At 41.3% G+C, this 21,175-nt stretch overlaps 1 protein-coding gene across 5 annotated transcripts in view; it reads left to right on the forward strand.

Moving 5' to 3' along the window:
- Nucleotides 1-10,386: 10,386 nt before the first annotated feature.
- LOC138843009 (complement factor H-related protein 5-like) overlaps nt 10,387-21,175 on the forward strand; it is a 90,628-nt gene continuing 79,839 nt past the window's right edge. For 3 of the 5 annotated variants that reach the window (XM_070054917.1, XM_051820426.2, XM_070054916.1), the window contains exons 1-3: nt 10,387-10,545; nt 16,192-16,386; nt 17,171-17,347. In XM_070054917.1, coding sequence (XP_069911018.1) covers nt 10,488-10,545; nt 16,192-16,386; nt 17,171-17,347 — 430 coding nt within the window. In that variant the 5' untranslated portion in view covers nt 10,387-10,487. The remainder of the gene's footprint in view (nt 10,546-16,191; nt 16,387-17,170; nt 17,348-21,175) is intronic. The other 2 variants (XM_051820427.2, XM_051820428.2) reach the window with 2 other exon arrangements.

The following is a 21,175-nucleotide window of genomic DNA, read 5'->3' on the forward strand; positions in this document are numbered from 1 at the left end:
ATAATCCTAACATTCGACCCAGCCATCCCACTCCTTGGAATTTACCCAAAGGAATTTAAATTGGCAAACAAAAAAGCGGTCTGCACCCTAATGTTTATTGCAGCACAATTCACAATAGCCAAGACCTGGAACCAACCTAAATGCCTATCAACGGTAGACTGGATAAAGAAATTATGGGATATGTATTCTTTAGAATACTATACCGCAGTAAGAAACAACGAAATCCAGTCATTTGCAACAAAATGGAGGAATCTGGAACACATCATGCTGAGTGAAATAAGCCAGTCCCAAAGGGACAAATACCATATGTTCTCCCTGATCGGTGACAACTGACTGAACACCAAAAAGGAAACCTCCTGAAGTGAAATGGACACTATGAGAAATGGTGACTTGATCAGTATAGCCCTGACTGTTAATGAACAACTTAATACATTATCCCTCTTAGTATTTTTTTTTGTCTGTTCTACTTAATATGACTGGTTTAATTTGGTTTAATTCTGTAATTATCACACAGTTATTCTTAAGTGTTGAAAATGAACTGAAATGTGATCCCTGTTAAACATAAGAGTGGGAATAAGAGAGGGAAGAGATGTATAATTTGGGACATGCTCAAGCTGACTTGCCCCAAATGGTAGAGTTAGAAACATACCAGGGGATTCCAATTCAATCCCATCAAGGTGGCATGTACCAATGCCATCTCACTATTCCAAGTGATCAATTTCAGTTCACAATTGATCATAATGAAAGGACTAAGAGTCAAAGGGAGCATATAAACAAGTTTAGTACCTGCTAACACTAACCGATAGAATAAATAAAGGGGAGAGTGATCCAACATGAGAAGTGAGATACTCAGCAGACTCATAGAATGGCAGATGTCCTAAATAGCACTCTGGCCTCAGAATCAGCCCTAAAGGCATTCGGATCTGGCTGAAGAGCCCATGAGAGTATTTCAGGCATGGAAAGCCAAGACACTCTGGCAAAAAGATCTCTGTGAGTGAGATCCCAGTGGAAAGAACAGGTCTTCAAAGAAGGAGGTACCTTTCTCTGAAGGGAGGAGAGAACCTCCACTTTGACTATGACCTTGTCTAAACAAGATAAGAGTTGGAGAACTCAAGGGGCTTCCATAGCCTTGGAAACTCATGACTAGTGCATAGGGAGATTACTGATGCCATAAACAGGAGTGTCAATTTGTAAAGTCAACAACAGGAGTCACGGTGCACTTACTCCTCATGTAGGATCTCTGTCCTTAATGTGCTGTACATTGAGGCTTAATGCTATAACGAGTACTCAAACAGTATATTTCACTTTGTGTTTCTATGGGGGTGCAAACTGTTGAAATCTTTACTTAATGTATACTAAACTGATCTTCTGTAAAAAAAAAAGAAAAAGAAAAAGAAATTATCAACTCCCAACTTGACTCTCACTAGGATTAAACACGACAATAGGTCTGATCTGATTTCATCATCATTTAAAAAAAATCATCTATTATTTTTCACTTTATGTTTCTGTGTGGGAGCAAACTGTTGAAATCCTTACTTAATGTATACTAAGCTGATCTTCTGTATATTAAGATAATCGAAAATGAATCCTGATGTGAATGGAAGGGGAGAGGGAGTGGGAAAGGGGAGGGTTGTGGGTGGGAGGGACGGTATGGGGGGGAGCCATTGTAATCCATAAGTCGTACTTTGGAAATTTATATTCATTAAATAAAAGTTAAAAAAAAGAAGAAAAGCAATATATAATTAGTATATAGGGGCAGCACTGGTAATGAACTTAAGGCCCGAGTAGCATTTTAGTGATATTTGTCATAAATAAGAGTTTTAATTGTTAAAGGAACAATAGAAATCTCTGTGCACTTACTTCCCATGTAGACCCTCGTCCTTAATGAGTTGCAAGTCTTGTTCTCAAACTGCTCTATATGTTGTGATGTGCATGGGTGCAAACTGTTGAAATCTATGCTTATCATGGAGTTGGTCCTCTGTATATAAAATCAAACTAAAAATGAACCATAATGAAGAAGGAGATGGGAGAGGGTCAGGAAGTTGAGGTGGGAGGGTGGGAAAGGGGGAAGGAAGCACTATGTTCCTAAAGTTGTATATATGAAAAAAATGCATTCATTAAATAAGAACTTTATAAAAAGCATTCTTTAATATAATTTTTGTTGAAGTACCTCAAATATTTATCCATTCAAATTTTCACTAGAAAATTTTTAAATCCTAAAAAAGAAGAAATCTTTAGGCTGTAAATAAAGATGTAAATAATGAGATAAATATTTTTAAATGATACCTCATTACTTTTGTTTTAATTTTATTTATAAAGATGTATTTATTTATTTGAGAGGCAGAGTTGCAGACAGAACAGGAAAGACAGAAAGAATGGATTTTCTATCCACTGATTCACTCCCCAAGTGACTGCAATGGCCAGAGCTTGGCCTATCTGAAGCCAGGAACCAGGAGCTTCTTCCTGGTCTTGCTCGTAGGTGCGGTGGCCCAAGCACTTGACCATCTCCTACTGCTTTCCCAGGCTGGAAGCAGAGAGCTGGATTGAAAGTGGAGCAGCAGGGACACAAACTGGCACCCATATAGGATACCAGTGCCTGAAAAGGAGGCTTAACCTACTATGCCACTGAACCGCCCCCACATCATTACTTATTATTGCATAAAATTTCTTGGTCAATTCTATGGTTGTTCTCATGTTTGTGGAATGAATGAAGGACTGCCAGCTTTCTCAAATTTGAAGGAAATTGTTATAATTAGTAAGTTATCCTTGTGTTTTATGTTACCATTCAAAATACCTTGTCACTTGGACCACTATAAAAAATGAATAGGAAGTGGGTGGTTCACAGAACCAACACAAAGCACCCACTGCCTTGGTGTCTGGTGAGGGCTCACACTGTGTTTGATGGAGGCCAGCTTCTTGCTATATTCTCACCTGGTTGAAAGGACCCTCATGACCTCATCACCTTGAAAAGCCTGTCTTCCAATATATTCACCAGTGGTGGCTGTGGTTCATCATATGAATTTTGAGGGAGAAATTTTCAGATCTTAGCATCGAGCAGTGATTCAGGAAAACATTCAATGCAAATATAAACAAAAAGGGAAAAGAATTGCTATACTTGCACCACAAAATAATAAAATATAAGCCCAAACCTACAAATCAGATAACAATGTCATTATATAGCTCTAAAACGATCAATTTACCAAGAGGATATAACAACTGTAAGTAAGAGCCTACAACTGCTTCTAAAAATTCATGGAAAATAAAAGGTAAGTTTATTTGGTGCAAAAAAATTAGAAAGCTGTGCATTAGAGATACACCCAATTTGGAAACCACTAAACACGAAAAGAAATATTAGTAGATCTCAAGGTGAAAATAGATTACTAGACTTAAATATTCCACTTTTATCGCTAAATAAATCATGCTGGCAATGGGTGAGAAAAATTGGTCTTAAACCACATGTGAGAACAAGGTAACTACCAAAAATACTCCAAACAATCCATCCAAGATCACAGAATAGACAACCTTCTTAGGTGCCCAAGGAGTATTCTCCAGGACAGGTCATATGTTAGTCCACAAAGCAAATCCTAAGATATTTGAAAATACTGAAATCATGTCAAGTATCTTTTCCAGACACAATGGCAGGAAAATAGAAATCAATTAGAAGAGAAAATTCAGAAAATTAAAAAAATACATGGAAATAGAACCACATGATACTGAACGATCAATTGGGAAATGAAGAAATTTAATAAGCTCTCAAGACAAAACAAAGTGAAAACACAACTTACAAAAACTATGGCATGTCCCAAAAACAGTTCTAAAATGGAAGTTTATAGCCATAAATGACTGCATGTTGAAAAAAAGATCTCAAATGAACAACCTAAATATACACCTAAAAGAAAGAATATGGATAGCAAACTAAACAAAGGAGAGCAGAAAGATTGGTTTCTCAAAAGATTCAGCAAAATTGAAAAAAAGCTAACTAGATTTAAAAACACAGAAAGTAAAAAAAAAAATCAGGAATTGAAAGAGGAGATACTGTAGCTAACAGCACTGAGATTAAAATATTGCAAGAGATTACTATGAACTATTAATCACCAAGAAACTAATCATATACCAAAACAATAGAACAACTGCCTAGATACATCCAATCTACAAAGATTACATCACAAATAAACAGAAAATGTGAACAGATCAATGAACTAGAAGATGAAATTAATAAAAGAAAAAAAGTCTTCATCAAAGAATAGCGTAGGACCTGAAGGTTTCACTGCTGAGTCCCAGCAATCATTTCAATATTTAACACCAACCTTTCTCAAATTCTTCCAAAACATGTACAGAAAAGACGCCTTGGAGGCTAGTACTGTCAACACCAAAGGAACAAAAGGAAACCAAAGGAAAAGAAAAATATAGTCCAAAATACCTGATGAATATAAATGCAAAAATTATAAAGTAGAAACCACAACAAAGTAATAGCAAACTGAACATAATGGCACATTGAAAGAACCATACAGCATGATCAAGTGAGATTTATCTCTGTGATGCAATGATGGTTCAATACATACCAATCAACAACTGTTACACAGCACCACAGAAGACCAAAGGGAAAATGTTGATGACTTCAACACATGCAGAAAAAGCATTTGACAAGATTCTAAAACTCTCAATAAATTCATATAAAACTCTCAATAAATTAGGGGCAGAGAAATTACCTCTAGACAATAAAATCCATATAAGCCTACAGCCAACTTCATCCTTACTGGTAAAAAGGCTTCCCCTCTTAGATCAAGAACAAGACAAGCATTTGCACTCTTACTATGTCAGTTCAACACAGTACTGGAAGTCTTAGCTAGAGCCATTGGTGAAGAGAAAGAAATTAAAACATCTGAATTGGAATGGAAAAGTAAAATTCTCCCTACAAATGACACAATTTTATATAGATGTAAACACACACACACAGAAACACACACACACACACACACACACACGTTCTTCTCTACTGCCTTCATGATGCTTTTTCAATGTTCTCTAAAGTAGCATTCAGCAGTTCATTTTCTTTGGCCGCAACAAATGAACTCTGTGAACGTACCCATCGTTCTTGGTATTAGCTGAGCTTCCTGTTCTTGATTCTCCTTGATTCTCTGGATCCTGTGTTTTTGTTTTTTTGTTTTGTTTTGTTTTGTTTTGTTTTGTTTTGTTTGACAGGCAGAGTGGACAGTGAGAGAGAGAGACAGAGAGAAAGGTCTTCCTTTGCCGTGGTTCACCCTCCAGTGGCCTCTGCGACCAGCGCATCGCGCTGATCCGAAGCCAGGAGCCAGGTGCTTCTCCTGGTCTCCCATGGGGTGCAGGGCCCAAGCACTTGGGCCATCCTCCACTGCCCTCCTTGGCCACAGCAGAGAGCTGGCCTGGAAGAGGGCAACCGGGACAGAATCCGGCGCCTCGACTGGAACTAGAACCTGGTTTGCCGGCCCCGCAAGGCGGAGGATTAGCCCAGTGAGTCGGGGCGCCAGCCAATTCTCTGGATTCCTGTCTGTAACAGCAGTGGAAAATCATCAGCTAGAATTTTTCAAATTGATTCTCTTCCACCAAATTTCTTTCCTAGACACATATTTGTTGTTTCTTGGGAACTTATTTTCTCTTGGCTTTTTCTTTTTCAACTGACAGATGTACTGCTAGCCCCAGACTCAAATATCTAAATTAACAAACCTTTACCCTAACCCTTACCCTAACCCCTAACCATAAACTACTTAAGCTCTATGATCTAATATCTATTTAAACAAAGAGTAGAAAGTGTACTTAATATTCACTGGAATGACAGTCATTTTTAGCTTAAATATCTTAATTTACTGAGGCCTGCACTGTGGCATTGCGGGAAAAGCCGCCGCCTGCAAACCAGCATCCCATATGGGCGCCCCTTCCAGACCCAGCTGCTCCACTTTTGATCCAGCTCTCTGCTGTGGCTTGGGAAAGCAGTAGAAGATGGCCCATGTCCTTGGGCCCCTGCACCTGCATGGGAGACCTGGAAGAGTCTCCTGGCTCCTGGCTTCAGATCCACGCAGCTCGGGCCATTGTGACCATTTGGGGAGTGAACCAGGGATGGAAGACCTCTCTGTCTTTCTCTCTCTCTCTCTCTCTGTCTCTCTCTGCCTCTCCTTCTCTCTCTGTGTAACTGTGACTTTCAAGTAAAATAAATAAATCTTTTAGAAAAAATCTTAGTTTACAAGTAAAATTTGACTAAATAAATAATGTTTTGGTGCTAATGCTGTGACCTGGTCTTTGATTTGTTTTCTGTTTTATGGCAATATATTTTCAACATGAAGTATCTCTAAATTCAAATCTGTATATTTAAGAATTATACCTCAAAACTTAACTATATAGTTGGTAGACTCTGTCTTTAAATAAAAAAGCAATTAATTATTAAGTGTTCTGGAAACATTTCTGTAGAATCTTTAAAGCCTTATTTGTACAGTTATGATTTCCCCTCCCTTTTCCATCTGTATAAATTCTTCATTTGATAACTTTTGAAAATATCTCATTTCCTTTTGAAATCCTTTCCTTTCCAAGTTGTTATAAATAGACTACAGCACTGTAGGATATTTCATTATACATCATTTATAAATGGAAGAGAATCACTGTGCTATGATCTTTAACTACAATATAAATTATCTTAACAGTTACTGCATGCTGGGTTTCTTATGTTATTGAAGCGTGTTTGGGCGATTTTGCTCACTAACAGAAATAGCACCAGCATGACGAAGCTTCCATGACAGTCCTAAATGTCTCAGTTAAGACAGTTTACTAGAGGGAGGGCTCCGTCATCAGAGTTTCTCATCAGCACACTGCCTGCAAGCTGGGTGGGTCATTTGATTGTCATTTCTCAGGATTCTGAAAGCGTGTCCAGTGGTTGTTCTGTCGGTTAGTGGTAGCCCTTTAAAGAATACGGCAAGTAAGAGCAAGCGTGATCACGGAAATATAAAAGTGGAAAGTGGGTAAATTCTCACCTGATTGTCCAGATGAAAAATAAGCTCCTCCAGTGAACCCTTCCTGAGAGAATTCAGATTAATGCCCTCCCGTGTGGGCTATTCCTGTGTTTAGGAGGCAAAGGAAAGAGCAAGCCAGTAAGCGCCAGGACAAGTTTGTGTAGATAGCAACATCTCCGCATTTTGCAGCGCGATATTTGTTGAGCAGCTTATTCTACCTGAAGCTGCAGAACAGAAGCTGGCAAAGGAAGGAAAGAACAGCCACTTCTACAGCATTTGGTTATGGGATAAAACATTGAAACAAGTATGTGTGTGTCTGTGTACACATGTAAATTTAATATTAATAATGTAGCTACTCACCACTCAGACGATTACCCGGTATTAAAGGAAATTGTGCTCTTACATATAAGCCTCCAAACACTTTGAAGATTGTGTATGTTTGTTCCATATACTTACTACTTATTTAAAATATATATTTATAATATATAATTATTTTATGTATATATAATATATAAAATTTATATTTTTTGGATTTTAATATATATGCACTAAAACATGACTGTTAAGATTCAGATGATCAGCTAATGGAGTCCTATACATAGAAGTAGTGACTGACATAACAAGAGAGTTTAAAAGTTTGTGGCAAAGTAGAATTAAAATATAATGTACATTTTTTTCATGAACATTTGAAGGCCTCCTTAGATTAAGTTCTCAATAAATATTGACTGCACATCCTTCAGTGAGAGTCTAATGGGAGGGAACAAAACTCTGAGAAGTTCAAAATCATTTGAATCTTAATGTAAAATAAAAGTATCCTAATTTTCTTGAATTTTACACTATTTTAGCAAGTATGACAAGAACCATATTAATTATTACATTAAATGATTATGTTCCATACCTACCAACTAAAATGTGGAGATTTTCAAAATGGATTGCCCTTTAGCTTCTATTTATTTATTTTTTTTTTCAAAACAGAGGGAAACAGAGAGACAGAATGATCCACAGAGAAATATCTCCAATCCTGGTTCACTCCTTTTTTTGTTTGTTTGTTTTTTGACAGGCAGAGTGGACAGTGAGAGAGAGACAGAGAGAAAGGTCTTCCTTTGCCATTGGTTCACCCTCCAATGGCCGCCGCGGCAGGTGCACCGCGCTGATCCAATGGCAGGATCCAGGTGCTTATCCTGGTCTCCCATGGGGTGCAGGGCCCAAGCACTTGGGCCATCCTTCACTGCCTTCCCGGACCACATCAGAGAGCTGGCCTGGAAGAGGGAAAACCAGGACAGAATCCGGCACCCCAACCAGGACTAGAACGTGGTGTGCCAGCGCCGCAAGGCGGAGGATTAGCCTACTGAGCTGCGGGGCCGGCCACAACATGCTTTAGATACTTGTACAGATACACACAAAATGTTGAATGGCTAGGCCAGCGCTGCGGCTCACTAGGCTAATCCTCCACCTTGTGGCCCCGGCACACCGGGTTCTAGTCCCGGTCGGGGCGCCGGATTCTGTCCCGGTTGCCCTCTTCTTGGCCAGCTCTCTGCTGTGGCCAGGGAGAGCAGTGGAGGATGGCCCAAGTGCTTAGGCCCTGCACCCATGGGAGACCAGGATTAGCACCTGGCTCCTGCCATCAGATCAGTGCGGTGCGCTGGCTGCAGCGCGCCAGCCGCAGCGGCCACTGGAGAGTGAACCAACGGCAAAGGAAGACCTTTCTCTCTGTCTCTCTCTCTCACTGTCCACTCTGCCTGTCAAAAAACAAAAAAATAAAAAATTTAAAAGAAATTAAAAAAAAGATACAGACACAATGTCGAATGGCTAAATCTAGATAGGTAACATTTGTTACCTCATGAAGTTATAAGTAGTTACCTGTTGTATTTTTTTTCAGTGCTCTATACACATTAAACTGCTTTGCCACTTTCATATAGTTAGTCCAAAACCTGGGTTTTCACAAAGACTATATTTAGTGCTAGTTTTTAATTTTGATTTGTCTTATTGCTGTGGAGTATCTTTCTTACTTCTTTCCATGTCTCATAACATTTATATTGAACACAACTTGTTATTGAATAAAAATGCTGGAATCTTAGATAATACATTGTGAATTGTGAATCCTCCCAACCAAGGGCTTCTTGTTACTGCAGGTTTTGTTCATTTGTCTTGTGACTCGCCTAGACTAATTCTGTAGTCTGTTTCCTCGCAGTATATAAATTTTGAGGTCTTTGCTCAGTTATTATTTCTTGTTTATATTTTGTAGTCTAATTTCCAGGGAGTGACCGCTCAGTCAGGATAGCTTAGTGGTGAACCAATAATTGCTCAGAGGTTGAGTCAGTAGGCTTCCTATCTATGGCCAATGTATCTGTGAGTGATTGGAGAAACACCTTGAACAAGAAAGTCTACAAGCCTGTCGCACATTAGTGAGGGACTGGGAGCTCACAGGACTCTCCCTCTCCTCCAGTTGGACACAGCCTGGTGCATGTCCTTGGACCTCTGCACCACAAGTAATAAGTGTCGTCTCTGAGGGACGCTTGCTGGCTCCTTCTCCAAGTTTCCCTGCTAAAATTCTGACTGGCCTGCCACTCTGCTGATTGCCTAACTAGTAATTAGGGACCTTAGTCTTCCCTAAGTGTTTCCCACTGTAATCTCTTTGTATTCGATGGTGTCCTGGGGCATGGATTATCAAAGCTACTAAACCATTGCTCTCATCAGCACAACTACCAGTCCTATGTACTTCCTGTCTGCTCAGGGCACAATCTGAGCCATAGAATTGAGCTGGGAGCTGGCAGTGGATGAAAACAGCCACTCTTCTGCACTAATATTTATAGATTTCTTGAATACATTCTCCTCAACAGTGTACTATTTAACCAATTTCCAGGGACTATACATGATTTTTAAAAGAATTTATCCAGTTGGTATTGCTGTATTTTGGAAGGAGAGAATATACCAATTTCTTTACACAGTAATCTTGAAGTCCCATGTGAATAAAATGATTTTCAAACCCAGTTGGTTCAAAAATTCCAGGAAGCGCTACTTGGAAAAAACCATTCTTAACCAGATTTTACAATATCTACAGAATGTGAAAGCTATTAAGGCAGAACCTAACCCTGGTGCCAGTGTTAAAAGAAACTCATTACTAGAAATTGATGCTGTTATATTACAATGAGAACGGTGACCGCACTAGTGCACGTTTTGAAGCAGCTGACGTCCTGGTGAGGAAGAAGGCAAAGAGGTTGCATCTCTGCCCCTCAGAGACAGGGACTGCAACGTGGAAACTGAACAGCTATCGTTTTGCTCAGATAGATAGCAAGTCAGCATTCAGAGTATTAATGCAAACACATTGATTGGACACTATTTAGTTATTTCACATGTCCCTTGTGCACTCTGATGTTTACCGAAATTACTTCACCTAACCAGTTTCCCGGTAGTCACTGAAACCCAAAGTCATATCAGCACGGCTGTGAGTGGATTCAAAGCCGCAGCACCCCGGCTGAAGCATTGTTACGCAGGATTGGAATTTTCGACATGCTGCTCTTGGTCAACGTCATATTAATCTCTGGCTTTTCCACTGTTGGGGGACAAGGTGAGTTGAAAGCTGTTCTGACTTCTTAGCTCCTTTCTAAAACATATTTACTGGTTGTGTGTGTGTGTGTGTGTGTGTTTGTGTGTGTATATATATTTGATTCTGACTTTTTTTCCATTGAGGTATATATTTAGCCTTTTATCTCTATGCCCTGCTTTGATTATTATAAAGGTGGGTTCTCCAAATTTTTAGTAGATGTTGAGTTGTAGCATTTATGTTCCAACAAGGTACCAAGATGGTCGGTTAGGGCAAAAAGATATTTGTTTCTAGAAAGGACAGTGGGCAGGGCATGTGAGAGGACATTAGTCCACCCAGCCTAGAGGTTTGGCCTTTTCAGCTACCGACCAGAAGGGTGTGTGTTTTGGCTGGCAAGCAGAAAAACCTCATCTGTAACTATTGATCATGATAAGGGGCAGCAAGGGGTACAGGAAGACAGGAAGTTTCTTCCATAGCTACCAACCTGGATAAGCAAGAGCAGAATGGGCAAAGCTGCTCATTCACAGTGTATGGTTCTGGGCTCTCAAACAGTCTCCTCAGGGTGCATGTAACAGTGTTGCTGATGCAGTGCATCTCACCAAGTTTGTGGTTAACTATTTGTGTTCTGTGGTTTTGCATGTCCTAATACTCTAACAATTTAGTATATATACAAATATGCATATTTTATAATTATGTCAAAAGAAGAAAGAAAGATTGAAAGAAAGAGGAAGGAAGGAATGAAGGAAGAAAGGAAGAAAGGAAAGGCGGGAGGCAATAAATCTTGCGTATTTTATGGAAACAGGGTTATGGAGGTTGGGGAAGAAAGGCCAAAGGAGCCTCACTGACTGCTTCCTGGGGAGAAGGAGCGTGGTTATGGAGGTGATCCCTCACCTCCACCCACTGGACTGAGCACAGTGAGGCAGGGGCAGGTACTGGACATCTCAGGAGGAGGATGTTCTTGGCGCGGGTTTGAGTGAGGTTCTGAATCACAGAGTGAACGTACTCTTTTAGCAACAGAAGGAGAAATGGAAATATGAGAAGAAAAATTGTCACCATGGGAGTGGGAAGAATCACATGGCAAGGTACCCAGGAGGATTTTTGAGACCAGCTGTATATATTACATATGTTAAGGATTCATAGATTAATAGAAGGATTACATATTATTACATTTTACATATACATTAATTAATAAAACATAATATATTAAGGATTAACATATTAATGCCAAGGATTACATACATTAAGGATCAGACAGCATTGCTGAATTTGGATGTCCTACCTGTTGAGAGTGGCATGATGGGTGAGACCAGATTGTTTGACATAAAAACAACATTTTTCTGTAGGTATAAACAGAGACCCTTTTTCTTGTGTATTTTTATAAAGAGCTTGCTCATTGGAGAGGGATGTAATAAGTCCTGCTACCCCATGCCCAGCGGGTGACAATTCTGAATCTTGCTAGGACGGGTTTTGGGAAGATAGCTATTTTACAATGAAGGCTTGTAGAAAGGGAAACAGGTAGAGATTGGTTATTGGGGGCCATGATGCCATTAAAAGACAAAGACAATAGTGCAAATTCCAGAATAGTTAGTAGGGAGGCAGATGTAAGTGTTGGTTCCACAAAGGAAGAGGGTCCCTTTTATGTGAACACATTTTATTTGGAAGGAGGCCTGTGTCATGTGAATATTTAAGGTAGGGTGCCAGGGAAATAAGCTACACTACCTATGGGATGGTCTGCACAGAACAGGGAGTTAGGATTAGAAGAGTCAGAATCAGACAGAAGGAGCCAGGAAACAGGACTGGTGTGATGTATTTGCCATTAGCCTGGGGAGAGGTGTTGAAATTTTCCTGGTGAGACTGGTGGTCAGAGGGGCTGATGATCTTGCATTTGCATTGTATTGCTCAGGAAGCTTATTTCCTAGGGTAATTGTGTCCTTGATTCAATCCAGGTGGATTGTAGGGTGAAGAGGGTGATACAAGAGGATGAGGATAAGAAGAGGCATAATCAGCTGTCCTCTGTAAGATTAGTGTTTGTGGTATTTACAAGGGAGAAATGAGAGGCAGTGTGCCCTCTAAGTGCTGTGTGGTGAGAAACTTCTGCCATGGGGCCGAGCTGGAGAGAGACAGGGTATTGGACAGGAAACCAGCTTGGGAATCATCTTTGAGTATCTGGGCTCAGACTGAAAGGACCACCCAAGCAGAGAGAAAGGCAGGCAAAAGTGCAATCAAGTGGCTTTCGTGGTGGAGCAGAGGGTAAAGCTGCTGGCTGTGATGCTGGCCTCCTATTTGAGCGCAGTTAGAGACCTGCCTGTTCCACTTCTGACCCAGCTCCCTACGAGTGCACCTGAGAAAGCAGTGGAAAAGGGCCCAAGTGGTTGGGCCCCTGAACCCATGTGGGAGATCTGAAGAAGCTCTTGACTGCTGTCTTCAGCCTGGCCTAGCCTCAGAATTTGTGGGTATTTTGGGAGTGAATCAGCAGATGAGACGTCGCTCTCTCTCTCTCTCTCTGTCTCTTCTTCTCTCTGTGTAACTCTGATTTCCAATGAATAAATAAAATTTAAAAAGTATAATTGGGACTGGCGCTGTGGCTTAGCAGGTAAAGCCTCTTCCTGCAGTGCCAGAATCGCATATGGGCGCTGGTTTGAGTATCAGCTGCTCCAGTTCTGGTCCAGTGCTCTGCTACGGCCTGGGAAAGCAGCAGAAGAAGGTAAGGTGCTTGGGCTCCTGCACCCATGTGGGAGAACCGCAAGAAGACTCCAGGCACCTCGCTTCAGCTGGGCCCAGCTCTTCTCTCTGTAATTATCTTTCAAATAAATAAATCTTTAAAAAAAAGCATATAATCAAACAGGTACATTTTGACTTCCTGCTTTCCACTTTATATCCCATTGATTTTTTTTCTTCTCTAATGGATGTGGCTAAAAGTTACAGAAATATATTGAATAATAATGGTGAAAGTGCGCATCCTTGTCTGGTTCCGGAACTTGGTGGCAATGCTTCCAGCTTTTCTCCATTCAATATGATCCTGGCTGTGAGTTTATCATATATTGCCTTGAATGTGTTGACGTTTGTTCCTTTTATACTCATTTTTAATTTTAATTTTATGGAAGGATATTGTATTTTATCAAATGCGTTCTCTGCAGCTGTTGAGAGAATCATGTTTATTTTCCTTCATTTTGTTGATATGATGTATCCTGTTTATTGACTCTTGTTTGTTGAGCCATCCCTGCATCCCTAGGATAAATCCCACTTGTTCTGTGCGGATGATCTTTCTAATGTTTTGTTGACTTCAGTTTACTATCTTTTGTTGAGGAATTTTACATCTGTATTCATCAGTGATATTGCTCTATAGTTCTCTTTGCTGTTGTATCTTTCTCTGGTTTTGGAGTTAAGGTAATGCTGCCCTCATAGAATAAATCTGGAAGAGTTCCTTCCTTTTAATTACTTTGAATAATTTAAGATGAATTGGTGTGGGGGCCTGGTGCTGTGTCTCAGCGGGTTAAGCTGCCATCTGCTGCACCAGATTCACATATGGGTGCGGGTTTGTGTCCCAGCTGCTCCACTTCCAATCCAGCTGCCTGCTCACGGCCTGGGAAAACTTGGGTCACTGCCACCCACATGTGAGACCCTGGTGGAGTCTAGATCCTGGCTTCAGCCTGACCCAGGCCTGGCTGCTGTAGCGATTTGGGGAGTGATCCAGCAGTTGGAAGATCAGTCTCTCTCTCTCTCTCTCTCTCTCTCTCTCTCTCCTTCCCTCCCTCTTTCTATTCCTCCCTCCCTCTCTTTAGCTGTACCTTTCAAATGAATAAATAAGTAAGTAAGTAAGTAAATAAATAAATAAATAAAATAGATGAATTAGGATTAGTTCTTCCTTAAAAGTTCAGTAAAATTCAGCAGTGAAACCATCAGGTCTTGGGCTTTTCTTTATTGAACAAGTTTTTGTTGCTGACTCAGTATCAGTCTTGGTTATTGATGTATTCACACTTTCCATGTTCTCATGCCACAGTTTTGGTAAACTGTATCTCTCCAGAAATACATTCATTTCTATTATATTTTCCAATTTATTGACATATAGCTAATTGAAACAATTCCTAATTTTTTCCATTCCTGTGGCATCACTTGCTGTTTCCCTTTTCATTTCTTTTTCTTTAAAGTTTATTTTATTTATTTGAAAAATAGAGTTATAGAGAGAGGTAGAGACAGAGAGAGAGGTCTTCTATCCATTGGTTCACTCCCCAGATGGCTGCAATGGCCGGAGCTGTGCTGCTCTGAAACCAGGAGCCAGGAGCTTCTTCTGTGTCTCCCACGTGGGTGCAGGGGCCCAAGCACTTGGGCCATCCTCCACTGCTTTCCCAGGCCACAGCAGAGAGCTGGATAGGAAGAGATGCAGCCAGAACTAGAACCAGCACCCATATGAGATGCCGGCACTTCAGGCCAAGGCTTTAACTCACTTCGCCACAGCGCCGGCCCACCGTTTTTATATCCGATTTTAGTAATTTGGGCCTTCTTCCTTTTTTGTTTTTGCTTTGGTTATATGAGCCAATCTTTTATCAATTTTGTTTATTTGTTTTCAAAAAACAGCTCTTAATTTCACTGATTTTTATAATTTTTATTTCTTTTTAATTATTCTCTAATTTTATTATTTATTTCCTTCTCAAATTATGAATTTTGTTTGTCCTTGTTCTTCAGGTTTATGAAATGCCTTGTTAGATTTTTTTTTTTTTTTTTGACAGGCAGAATTAGACAGTGAGAGAGATAAACAGAGAAAAATCTTCCCTCCATTGGTTCACCCCCCAGGTGGCCGCTATGGCCGGCCAGAGCTGCACAGATCCGAAGCCAGGAGCCAGGTTCTTCCTCCTGGTCTCCCATACAGGTGCAGGGCCCAAGGACCTGGGCAATCCTCCACTGCCTTCCCAGGCCACAGCAGAGAGCTGGACTGGAAGAGGAGCAACTGGGACAGAACCAGCACCCTGACATGGACTAGAACCCAGGGTGCCGACAATGCAGGTGGAGGATTAGCCTTGTGAGCCACAGCGCTGGCCTAGATTCTTTATTTGATACCTTTCCAAGTGTTGATGTGGGCAATAATTGCTATTAACTTTCTTCTTTATACTGTGTTTGATATATTTTTGGTACAATCAAAAGAAATTTTTTTTGTTTCTCTATATTTCTTACATTGTCTGAAGTAAAAAGAAAAATAAAAAATTTAAAACAAAACAAAACCAAAATGCTATCTCCCTATATTGCATTTTTATGATAAAAGGAGGGTTCTGATTTCTGATGAGAATTGAAAATTTAAAAAAGAAAGGTATGAACTGGAAGGTAAGATCCATGCCTTCACCTCTTAACAAGAATGTTCATTTAATTAGCCGGAGTGAGGATATGTCATATGTACTCGAGGAGAATTTGTAGTATAAGTCTGTACCTTTTTTTTCTGAAGGCTTTATACTAGTTTGTAGGTCCTTGTGAATGACAAGACACATTTTCATTTTCATTAACAAAGAGTCCCCCCCAGTCATCTGAATTCTATAACTTGCCTTATTCTAAAAACCTTATTTCAATGGGTGTAATTATGGTATCAAGAGAATATAATTCATTGACCAAATGATTCAACTCTGATGTGATTGTTCTATAAAGTAAAAGATTATTTGTACTTTTTTTGTTTCTTATTGAAAGTGAAACCCTGTGATTTTCCACAAATAAATCATGGACGTCTGTATTATGAAGACAGATATAGACCATACTTTCCAGTAGCTGTAGGAAACTATTATAGCTATCACTGCAACCCCGATTTTGTGACTCCTTCAAATTCATACTGGGATTACATTCATTGCACCAAAGAAGGATGGTCACCCGAAGTGCCCTGTCTCAGTAAGTACCTGTCTTAGCAGTTAGATTTACATAAATATTCCCAAGAGTGCAAAGAGGAGCACATTAGTGCTAACAACTAAGGCTTGCATGACAAGAACAGAACCCAGGAAGGTGAGCCTTCGCCTAGTGGTCAGACACCTCTGGATCACTCGCTTCCTGTTTCTGAGTTTGCATCCTGGTTGTGCCCCCAATTCCAGCTTCCTGTGAATGTGCATTCCTGGATGCAGCAGTGGATGGCTCAAGTAGCCGGATGCATGTCACCCATGTGGCAGACTTGGATTGGGTTTCTGGCTCCTGGCTTCAGCTGGCCCATTCCCAGCTATTGCAGACAGTGGAAGAGTGAGCCAATGGATGGAAGCTCCCCCTCCTGTCGCTATCTCTCTCACTCTCCTTCTCTCTCAGCTTCTCAAATAAATAAATAAACTGAGAAATAGACAAATAAATATGAAAAATAAAATGAAGGAAAAATTCTACAACAAAAGACCTCAACAGATTTTTCTTTTATAAAGAGCTCTTCATAAAAATCATGTGACAAATATAGAGATTTTTTACAAGAATCTCTATACCTTTTATGTATATAGCAATTATGAAAACTAAAGATACATAGCATGGAATATTGATCTTTCTTTTTTAATAAGCATTCATAGTATTTCAGTGTTTCTTAACTATAGATTATTTTTGGATACATGTACTTTATCATTTAAATATTATAAAGGTAATTTATAACTTACGATTTTGACCAAATTACTACTCTTACCTTTTAAAACATTTTTATGATCCTTAGGAAAATGTACTTTCAGTTATGTGGAAAATGGATATCGTCCGTCTTCAGAAAGAGCTTATATACAGAATCAATCTGTAAAAGTCGACTGCTATCCGGGATATAGTCTTCCAAATGAGCAGACCGAAATCACATGTACAGAGAATGGCTGGTCCCCTCTCCCCAAGTGCATACGCGTCAGTAAGTAAATTGCTCTGAGACCTCAGTATGTTCATCATTTCCTAATACTCTTCTCCAGCAAGAAGGATTTTTGAAACCAGCTGTATATTTTACATATGTTAAGGATTCATAGATTAATAGAAGGATTACATAATATTACATTTTTATATATGCTTATATTAAGGATTATATATTAATACCAAGGATTACATACATAAAGGATCAGACAACATTGTTGAATTTGGATGTCCTACCTGTTGTGAGTGGCATGATGTGTGAGACCAGATTGTTTCACATAAAAACAACATTCTGCTGGGGCCGTGGCTCACTAGGCTAATCATCCGCCTAGTCCCGATCGGGGCGCTGGATTCTGTCCCGGTTGCCCCTCTTCCAGGCCAGCTCTCTGCTGTGGCCAGGGAATGCAGTGGAGGATGGCCCAAGTGCTTGGGCCCTGTACCCCATGGGAGACCAGGATAAGTACCTGGCTCCTGCCTTCGGATCAGCGCGGTGTGCTGGCTGCAGCGCGCCAGCCGCGGCGGCCATTGGAGGGTAAACCAACGGCAAAGGAAGACCTTTCTCTCTGTCTCTCTCTCTCACTGTCCACTCTACCTGTCCAAAAATAAATTTTTTTTCTGTAGGTATAAACAGAGACTCTTTTTCTTTTGCATTTTTATAAAGAGCTTGCTCATTGGAGAGGGATGTACTAAGTCCTGCTACCCCATGCCCAGCTGGTGGCAATTCTGAATCTTGCTAGGACGGGTTTTGGGAAGATAGCTATTTTACAATGAAGGCTTGTAGAAAGGGAAACAGGTAGAGATTGGTTATTGGGGGCCATGATGCCATTAAAAGACAAAGACAATAGTGCAAATTCCAGAATAGTTAGTAGGGAGGCAGATGTAAGTGTTGGTTCCACAAAGGAAGAGGGTCCCTTTTATGTGAACACATTTTATTTGGAAGGAGGCCTGTGTCATGTGAATATTTAAGGTAGGGTGCCAGGGAAATAAGCTATACTACCTATGGGATGGTATGCACAGAACAGGGAGTTAGAATTAGAAAAGTCAGAATCAGACAGAAGGAGCCAGGAAACAGGACTGGTGTGATGTATTTGCCATTAGCCTGGGGAGAGGTGTTGAAATTTTCCTGGTGAGACGGGTGATCAGAGGGGCTGATCATCTTGCATTTGCATTGTATTGCTCAGGAAGCTTATTTCCTAGGGTAATTGTGTCCTTGATTCAACCCAAGTGGATTGTAGGGTGAAGAGGGTGATACAAGAGGATGAGGATAAGAAGAGGCATAATCAGCTGTCCTCTGTAAGATTAGTGTTTGTGGTATTTACAAGGGAGAAATGAGAGGCAGTGTGCCCTCTAAGGGCTATGTGGTGAGAAACTTCTGCCATGGGGCCGAGCTGGAGAGAGACAGGGTATTGGACAGGAAACCAGCTTGGGAATCATCTTTGAGTATCTGGGCTCAGACTGAAAGGACCACCCAAGCAGAGAGAAAGGCAGGCAGAAGTGCAATCAAGTGGGTTTCGTGGTGGAGCAGAGAGTAAAGCTGCTGGCTGTGATGCTGTTTGGGTGCAGTTAGAGACCTGCCTGTTCCACTTCTGACCCAGCTCCCTATGAGTGCACCTGAGAAAGCAGTGGAAAAGGGCCCAAGTGGTTGGGCCCCTGAACCCATGTGGGAGATCTGAAGAAGCTCTTGACTGCTGTCTTCAGCCTGGCCTAGCCTCAGAATTTGTGGGTATTTTGGCAGTGAATCAGCAGATGAGAGGTCTCTCTCTCTCTGTCTCTGTCTCTTCTTCTCTCTGTGTAACTCTGATTTCCAATGAATAAATAAAATTTAAAAAGTATAATTGGGACTGGCGCTGTGGCTTAGCAGGTAAAGCCTCTTCCTGCAGTGCCAGAATCGCATATGGGCGCTGGTTTGAGTATCAGCTGCTCCAGTTCTGGTCCAGTGCTCTGCTACGGCCTGGGAAAGCAGCAGAAGAAGGTAAGGTGCTTGGGCTCCTGCACCCATGTGGGAGAACCGCAAGAAGACTCCAGGCACCTCGCTTCAGCTGGGCCCAGCTCTTCTCTCTGTAACTATCTTTCAAATAAATAAATCTTTTTAAAAAGCATATAATCAACCAAATCACTCTGGAGAAAACAGCCCCACAGGATTTAAGCAGTTTTAGTTTTGATTGGAGGGAGGTAGTGGTGGCAGGTTTTGAGAAGGATCAGCAGAGTATCATAGAACTCTCTCAGATCACACTTTGAGTTTGAAGAAGTCTTACGGTTCAGTGAGTGGCTGTGTCTTCCTCTTCAATTTGACAAGGAGAATAGGAGTATTATAAGGGGATTTAGTTGGAAGTCTAGTGATTATAAGTTGAAGCCCTTGTATGGCTTCTGGGTTGAAGGGCTATTGAGGTTGGGAAGTGTTTTTGAGGGAATCTTCGTGGGCTGTGCTAAAAGGCAACTGAAGGATGCTGAGTGTCCTAGTAGGAGGGTCTACCTGGCTGGAAAGGATATATGGCATTCCTGAGAGATTTGGGGTATTCGGAGAGGGGGCTAGCAGTAGGACAGAGGGTAAGGGAGAGTGCAAGTGTGCAGGATAATGGTGGAAATTTGCTTGGTCCATATGCCCCACCCAAGGAGCAGAGTGGGACAGGTATGTAAGACATAGATGCTGTGAGTGAACATGGTGGATCCTTTTGAGCAAGTATGAGGTTGAGTCATGAGTGGCTGCGAATTTGGCCATTTTCAACCCTACTTCAATAGAGAGAGAGAGGAAGTGGCTAAAGGTCACATGATTCTTGTAAGAACAAAAAAGTTGCCCAGCCATGTCCAGGACGAAGGATATCAACTCAACTGTAACTATGAGACAAACGCTGGGTTCTCACTGGTGATGGCAATAATGGGGGCCTTTGAGGCCGGCGCCGTGGCTCAATAGGCTAATCCTCCACCTTGCGGCGCCGGCACACCGGGTTCTAGTCCCGGTCGGGGCGCCGGATTCTGTCCCGGTTGCCCCTCTTCCAGGCCAGCTCTCTGCTATGGCCAGGGAGTGCAGTGGAGGATGGCCCAGGTTCTTGGGCCCTGCACCCCATGGGAGACCAGGAAAAGCACCTGGATCCTGGCTCCTGCCATCGGATCAGCGCGGTGCGCCGGCTGCAGCGGCGGCCATTGGAGGGTGAACCAACGGCAAAGGAAGACCTTTCTCTCTCTGTCTCTCTCTCTCACTGTCCACTCTGCCTGTGAAAAAAAAAAAAAAAAAAAAAAGAATGGATTAAAATAATGGGGGCCTTTGAACCCAGGCCTGGGGAATCCACAGCACTCTGGGGAAAGATCGTCAGTTCGAGTCTGGGGTTGGAAGGAGTGACTCTGACTCCAGAGAAAGGGGCACTGGGACTTCCAGTGTACCCTGTCCCCACATGCTGGGCATGGCCTCAAGAGAGCTTGGGGACGGGTAGGCTTGCTGGGTGTCCTTCCTTGCCACACTTGAAGCCAGCCCCAGGGGTTTTAGAGAGTGTTGGCCAGGGTGTTTTTTGGCTCCTTGGAAGTGTGGAAGCAAGTAGCTGGTATTTAGCCTGACCTTGTTTTTGTTTTTGAGTTTTAGATTCCTCTTCTCTATGAAGACCCTGAAGACTGCTCTTATGAGATCCTTTTTATAGTATGCACCTAGTGGCTTCCCTTTGGTCAACAATATTCTCCCTCCTTTTCATAAGTGAGGAGATGGAGAAATTTATCCTGGAATATTCTTGGCAATTTGATCCGTAGTATTTAGAGGTACTAACATGCTGTTAAGTTTAGCATCTGATTCTTTGTCAAACAAATTAAAGGAAATCCAGGTCCAAGCACTACAGCATCATGCAGT

Source organism: Oryctolagus cuniculus, chromosome 13 (assembly GCF_964237555.1).
Source record: "Oryctolagus cuniculus chromosome 13, mOryCun1.1, whole genome shotgun sequence".
Classification (NCBI taxonomy): domain Eukaryota; kingdom Metazoa; phylum Chordata; class Mammalia; order Lagomorpha; family Leporidae; genus Oryctolagus; species Oryctolagus cuniculus.